At 34.6% G+C, this 7500-nt stretch overlaps 1 protein-coding gene across 1 annotated transcript in view; it reads left to right on the forward strand.

Annotated features, from left to right (window-relative positions):
* Positions 1-7500, forward strand: part of LOC119582677 (afadin-like) — a gene marked incomplete in the record, with an annotated part of 234835 nt that overhangs the window by 42033 nt on the left and 185302 nt on the right. Inside the window, 2 exon segments of the mRNA XM_037931092.1 lie at positions 695-838; positions 4320-4434. Coding sequence (XP_037787020.1) covers positions 695-838; positions 4320-4434 — 259 coding nt within the window.

Here is a 7500-nt window from a genome sequence, read left to right on the forward strand (position 1 = left end):
TTAGAAAATTCTTGAAAACAACTACATAAGATATAGGATGTAAAGGAAAAGAATAGGAAAAATACCCTTGTATGAACAGGTAGTAATTTCCATTTCTTTTGTTGTTACTTTTGGAACACAAAAACAGTTATCAATCAGTCATTGCGAGGATCAGAGTTTTGAAATAACACATTTGAGACTCAGACATCTTCATGTTTCATGTGAATTATAGTAGTTTTTTGGTATGTAAGCATACTTGCATTCCAGCAGTAACCGAGATTACTGGGAGTAGATTCATACTAAATTATTTACTCAGCCTTTCTTGTAATATCATTGCTATTGAGTGAAACCGAAAGCTATGTGCCAAGTAAAAATATAGACATCAAATTGATGTTAGATTATAGCTTAGCTTTAGCACTTTTTTGTTTTTATGCATATCAAACTTTCTTATGGATTAGCATTTTGATCATTAGATATATACATATATAAGCTGCACTGATTTATTTATATTATGTTTCATAAAAGTTTTTTCCAGATTGTTTTTTATAATGCAAAAATATTTTTTGTAAGGGAATAGAAAAAGGAATTTATTACTCATTTAATTAGGTCATTATACTTTATAAACTAAGTGCTAACTAAGTGTTGCTTTTTTTTAGACCTCTTCATGGTCAATTTCAGACCAAAGATATCATTTAACCAATTACTATTTTTTCAGATTTATGGTGAATCTCTACGTCCTGATGTGCCTTACAAGACATTACTTCTATCTGTCCGTGACAATGCTCTTAGTGTTGTTCGGGAGATGCTCGACAAATATGGGCTGTATAAGGAAGACCCCAATAACTATTGTCTCATACAGGTACTTATTGATGAATATCATGTTGCATATGGATTATTATTATTATTATTTGTGTGTGTGTAAAAGAAAAGAAACACTATTCATACTTACAGCTTGTAACAGAAAGTGTCCCAAGGCATGATGATGCCCGGTGGCCATCAAGGGTTGCTGACCTGGAACAGCTGGTCAATCCCTGTTGTTCACATGATGCATCTCATGATGGACACATGAAAAACGCTCATTCATACACTCAAGAAGAATACATATAGTGGAAACTTCCGGTCACTTTATTCATACATTTGCAATTATACATGTATATGGTCGATTGTCTATCTTTGTGTTTGTTGGTATTGTGACAACAAACATACAAAAATGTAATTTAACAAATTCAAATTGCCAATGATGATGATGATAATGAAAGATTAGTTTTATGCGTTTATATTTCCAATTTATTTATTCCATAATTTTAAATTCACAATATTGACTAGAAGTGAAAGACAAAATAAGAAGTTGCCCAAGCATTATAGAGTAATCTTTTGTTTTCCTCTTTTGGGTATGTTTAAGATTGGTGATATAATTTTCTAATAGATTAATTGACTATATTTAGTCTAATGTTTCCTTATTTAGATAATAAAGGAAAGAAAATAATATTACCAAGTGGAAATGCCCTTAAAATCACTAATTGGAAATATCAATTGTCAAGGATTTATGCACACTAGCAAAGCCAGGATGCTTCAGAGGAGGGCTGTATGTGTCATAAGAGGGTGCCAAGCATTGAAGGTATTAGGCCATATGCTAGGGAATGGGGATTTATAGCATTTATGATGAATTTTTCAAACACTTTGGGCATATTTGCAGAGTGACTCTGGCATGCCATCTCTAGTAAGTGGAAGATCCATGTTCTTACAGTTTGAGTAAGGAAAATAGGTGCACATACATATATGTAAACATTTACAGGAGATTATGCGCTTATATAATTTCAGTTGATCTTTGGTTACTAATTTAGCACAACTGTATTTATATGAAAGTCCAAACTATTCATGTATTTTTGGATATTTTTTCTATTCCTACTTTTAGTTCATTTCAACGGGGTTATGGAGTATTTGTGAAAGTACCTGGCAAATTGAAATTTACAATTTAACTGAAATTACAACTGCCAAGACCACATTTTGCACTTAGCACAACTGAACAGAGTTAAAATTCCAAGAGGAAGTTAATTTTGGGTGTATATCAATGAAAATGTTTGTGGAGTGGTTCTTAACCTTTTTACTACTGTCTCCTCTAGGAATTTGTCCTTCCTTCCATACCCTCTTGCATCTGTAAATAAAACTTTCTCCCAGATTTTAAAGAAAACTATTGATATGGTCTTAGTCTTTTTATTGAGAATGAATTATTCATATTATAATTAAACTTCTTATTTGAAGTTAAAAGGATAACAGATATATATAGAGAAATTCAAGCTTTTTCTCTAGGGCTTGTACTCCCCTTGGAAATTACTTATACCCCCCTAGAGTGGTGTGCCCTCAGATTAAAAACCATTGCTTGATCCCTTTATTAGTATGGTATAGTGATTTCTATCCCCCCCCCCAAAAAAAAAAAGGGAATGTAATGAGAGGATTCTCTCTTTTTTGAGGTATTGTCTATTGGTCATAGTTTACTTATTCGGTGAGGCTTACATAGAAAGACCAGCTCTCTGAAGTGATAACACCTTTCTGCTATGTTCTTATATGTAGTATATTCTGTGGGTATGATGATGAAGGATACTTGCATAAAAAGAGCTCTGGAAGGGGTGTCCCTACTTAGTATTATGGTGGTAAATGACATTCATTTCACATGCAGCAGTAAAGTATATTTTTAGTATGCCTGCTTTGAGACCAAATTTGGAATTGCAGTATGAAATTAGCAAGAAAAAAGTAGAATTTTGTACAAGCTAAACATTTTAGATTTATTCGCCCATTTTTTGTAATTTTTGGGTACACTCGATCTGTCCTCCACATAGAATCTTCAGTTTCCTGGTCTTTGCTCTGGGACCTTTTGCAGGCTTGGGTAGTGTTATGCATCAACTTCACAGCTAACAGATCTGATTAATTTATTATTTTGATGCTGGGGACCATTTTCATGTATCTGTGTTTTGATTATTTTTGCATATTCTGTGGCCTTTATTTGATATCTGATTTGGTGTGCCAGAGTTATTATATGCTGAATAATTTTTGCTGTGTCATTTTCACTCTAAGTGGAAAATACAATATGTTTTTAGTTACATAGAAAGATAGACATTTATTTGCATTTTCAATCTTTGTTCTTAAATAAAATATAGATCTGAAAATTTTAGGCTCTGGGATCATTCTGACTTCACTGTCATGCTGAAATTTCTGAAAATGGCACATCCAAATCAAACATAGTGTCATCTAGAGACACAAAAGTCAAATCATCAGAACTGCTGTTGTGTGGAATCCTCCTTTGCTAGCACCATCATCTGGCAAGAAGTCGGACCCTGCCAAGGGTACTCTGACCTCAGCCGAATCCTTACTTCAGATGCACCTGATAAAAAAGAAAAAGTGAAAATGCAGATGCAGATACAAGCTTATTGCTATACATTTTGTGTACAAATACAAGATAGTAATCTGACTGCCACTTACTGATTGACTGCAGTGGGACATCAATGTCCTCACTTGAAGGGTACTTGAAAACATGAGAACCTGAAAATCATGTTAAAGCTATGCAGATATTAGATATAGAAGCATATTTTTTGTGCAGACAAGAGATGATGATATGAAAATAACTTACTATTAGACAGCAGAAGAAGTGGTGTGAGAGCTTGACCTAGCGAGTTGTAACATCTTCAAGGATTGCAGACAAATTATTTATGAGTTCAGTTTAGTTCAGTGAGATTTGTCAAGCTAACAAAGTGGAAACTGTGTGTCAGCTCTAAATCTGTGAATAGGTTATGTCAGTGGAGGTCCTCCCTTCCCACAACACTAGTTTTAGGAATCATTATGATGACATGTGATCAACAGAAGCAATAGGTATTTGGAAATTATAATCTTCATATCCGTTCATCTTAGGGATATGAATTTGACTTCATAATATGAACAGCAAATTTTATAACTTTACTTACATAAAGCAGTAAAGTTTAAGAGCAGTCTTGGGATTATTTATTATTAGTTCTGTGGGATAATTGTTTGATTCTTCATAGTAGGGGGGGGGGCATGATGTATAGGGAAAAATATGGATGAGAATTCAGGCCAAGAAATGAATGGTAATGGAAAATATAGCAAGATATTTTGATGTTTCTGACTTGGTAGACTATATTACAGACTCTTATATGGGAGCTAAATTACTCAAGTTTTTTAAATTAAAATAATTATCAGTTTAGTATGTGTTAATTGATCAAGTATGAACTATATGTGTGATTGTAATAATTAATAACCTTTTGAATAGTGTGAATTGAATAGATTACATTAGACCAGTCCGGCACCACAGTTTCCTATCTCCTTCTCAGAATGTAGTTGGAGGTGATGAAGGATATGGAGGAGCCACATCCCCACAGAAGGAATATATCCTTGATGATGATGAATGTCCTTTGGCCATTCTGATGAATCATCCCCCATCTAGAGGTGAGTACAAGTTATTTTCTTGTTTTGGGGGCTTTGTTTTCACAAAGAGGTTTTTGAATTAAATGGAGAAGGTGTTGCATTGTAGGGGAAGGATCTGTTACCATTAGCCGTGCCTCTACTTGTGCTTTTGATGCCATGGATGTTGTGGATACAATTGCTGTAAAAACTTTTGTTGTGTCACTCAAGTTATCAACTGTTGCAAAAAATGAATAAGCTTTTATCTGCTGTTAAAAGATATTCATGTTTTGTATTAAAAAAATATCAAAGAAAGAATGAAGATGAGACAGAGTGAGAAAGAGAACAAAGATGATTGGGAGACAGATACCGGGATCCAAAGAATGTTCACGAAAATAAAAAGTAGAGCATATATAGCCCATGTATTTGTTTCAGTTTTAGAAAGCCATATTAGATATGAAAACTGTTATTAGTAATAAATTAATTCAGAAATTTGCATTAACCATAAAACTTGTATTTCCGAGGAACTTTAGAGCTAGAAAAAAATGATGAGTTGTCTCCTGAAACCGAATAGGGAATTGCACACATGTCTACGATGCTTTTTACAGTCACTGACTAGGGAAGAAAGATGATGTATTCATAAGTCATATATCTTTATGATGAATAGAGGATTAAACATAAAAAGGACACTTAATGAGGAACATGTGGATAATGTTAATTTGAATATTAGTAATGTGGGAAAAGAGGATGATATGTGTCATTTTGTAACTGATGTATGATTGAAATTTTCTTTCACTCTACCAAGCCATCCATAGAAAGTAAAAGTGAAAAGCAAGAGAATGCTAATGTGCTTACTTTGTAGAGATACTGTGCTTGTCACTGTTCCTTCAAAACCAATTAATGCAGGGTTATAGAATGTTGTATGCTGTGTAGTTGTAACATTCTTGACTGACGATCATCATCATTGTCATCATCATCATCAGCAGCCGTCATCGTCATCGTCATCATCAATATCAGTCATTATCATCATCATCAGTATCAGCAATCATCATAAATCATCATCATCATCATCATCATCATCATCAGTCATCAGTCATCAGTCATCAGCATCATCAGTATCAATGACCATTAGTATCAGTGATCATCATCATCATCAGTCATCATCAATCATTGTTTAAATTTGTAGCACGTCTTTACAAACATATACTTCATTTTATGCACTGTTATGAATTAAGCATTGAAACTCAACTACTCGTTTAAAAATTTTGTCATAGCTACTGGGAAACCTTAAGACAAAATAGCTACTCAATACACAATTTAGATTCCGAACATCCTTTCAGCATAACTGACCAATCTTTGTACCTCTTAACATATACTTCACTAGCCTCTGGGCTAGTACAGTGGTAACGTGTCGGCCTCTCATCCGAGGGGTCGGCGGTTCGCGCCTAGCCCAGGCGTGAGAAGTTGCAACTGTCACCCGGAGGTTACTGCTGTGGCTGGGCACCATGGCGGGCAAGGACTCGGTTCATCCAAGTCAGCAGCAGCTGACACACATGAGCAGAATCAAACAGACAGTATGTCACACCAAGAATATCCATTGTAACAAATGGAATCAAAACCAAACTACTTCGCTTACATCCAACTGCATTTTTTAGCAAATTAAAGGTCAGGTGTAAATATCAGTGTAGTTCAATATTTTGAAAAGGAAAGGTCACGCAAGATGTGACATTTTCACCAGTAAAATCAATATTGCATTCATTAAGGTTACATTTTGAGTAGTGTGTTGTAGCACATCACTTGTATACATTTACAATATTGTTTTTTCCGATTAGATACTTTACAGTAATTTCTAAATGTGCTTGCTATCTGTGACAAATGTGCACCTTACATTATTTTTTATTAAATATTTGCTCTTTCTGGATTTAGCTGACATTTCTGGGTTGCAACTTTTATTTGGCATTTCTTCTCAGCTGCTTCTCAAGAGAGAGTTTGCACTTGTTTGTACATATATGGAAATGGGATTTGATTGATCAGAAGATAAAGTAACTCATTCTGCAGCATCTTTTATTCTATTAATGCATGACAAAAGAAATGAAGTGTTATACTTAGTCCTTTAGTGTATATCTATAGAGGCAGCATGTGGTCGTTAATGCAAAATGCACTATGAAATGCCTTGACAAAAAGGTTAAAAGCAATTTTCACCAACCAGGTCTAATGTTGCTCGATGTAGAATAAAAGATATCTACATACCACATTACTGATATTAGGGAATCTGGGAACATTCTGCTCATATGATTACACTGAAAACCAACTAATATGCTAGTCTGTCATTATAAAACGTGATTAGTCAATACATTTTGTGATAGAAACAGGGTATAGAGGATGTGACTATGATAGAAAGAGAGGAAGGTGGGAAAATAGTTAGAATAGTCTTTGATAAGTTTAGATAAAACTGTTGAATTTTGGTGAATTAATGTGATACAAATGGAAGAAAATTCAATAACACCTACAACATTTCTCGAAATTGTCATTTTGTGATTAATGATTCTACAAACATCAGTTTGTAAAAGTAATTTTCTAGGTACTACAACATCGTCAAGGTTCATAGTGAATGAATTATCCCCAAAGGAGGGGATACTAATTAACAGAGACACGGATATTAACTTGCTATATGTAATATCTGTGTGTGTGTGTGTGTGTGTGTGTGTGTGTGTGTGTGTGTGTGTGTGTGTGTGTGTGTGTGTGAGTGAGTGAGTGAGTGAGTGAGTGAGTGAGTGAGAGAGAGAGAGAGAGAGAGAGAGAGAGAGAGAGAGAGAGAGAGAGAGAGAGAGAGAGAGAGAGAGAGAGAGAGAGAGAGAGAGAGAGACACATATATGTGCATATATATATATATAGACATACATATGTGTGTGTATATATGTATATATATGAAGAGACAGGGTCATCCACAGGGACATAAGCTAGGTACCTGTATAGCCTGAGTTGGTGATCACAGATTATGCAAATAACAGGTCCCATACTGGTATCACAGTTTAGCTCTCGGTTGGACACATGGTCCTGCCAACTGTACCCCATGATCTAGCATAGGGACTTGTTACAAAAGGTGTCGAA

This window comes from Penaeus monodon, chromosome 16, assembly GCF_015228065.2.
Source record: "Penaeus monodon isolate SGIC_2016 chromosome 16, NSTDA_Pmon_1, whole genome shotgun sequence".
NCBI lineage: Eukaryota > Metazoa > Arthropoda > Malacostraca > Decapoda > Penaeidae > Penaeus > Penaeus monodon.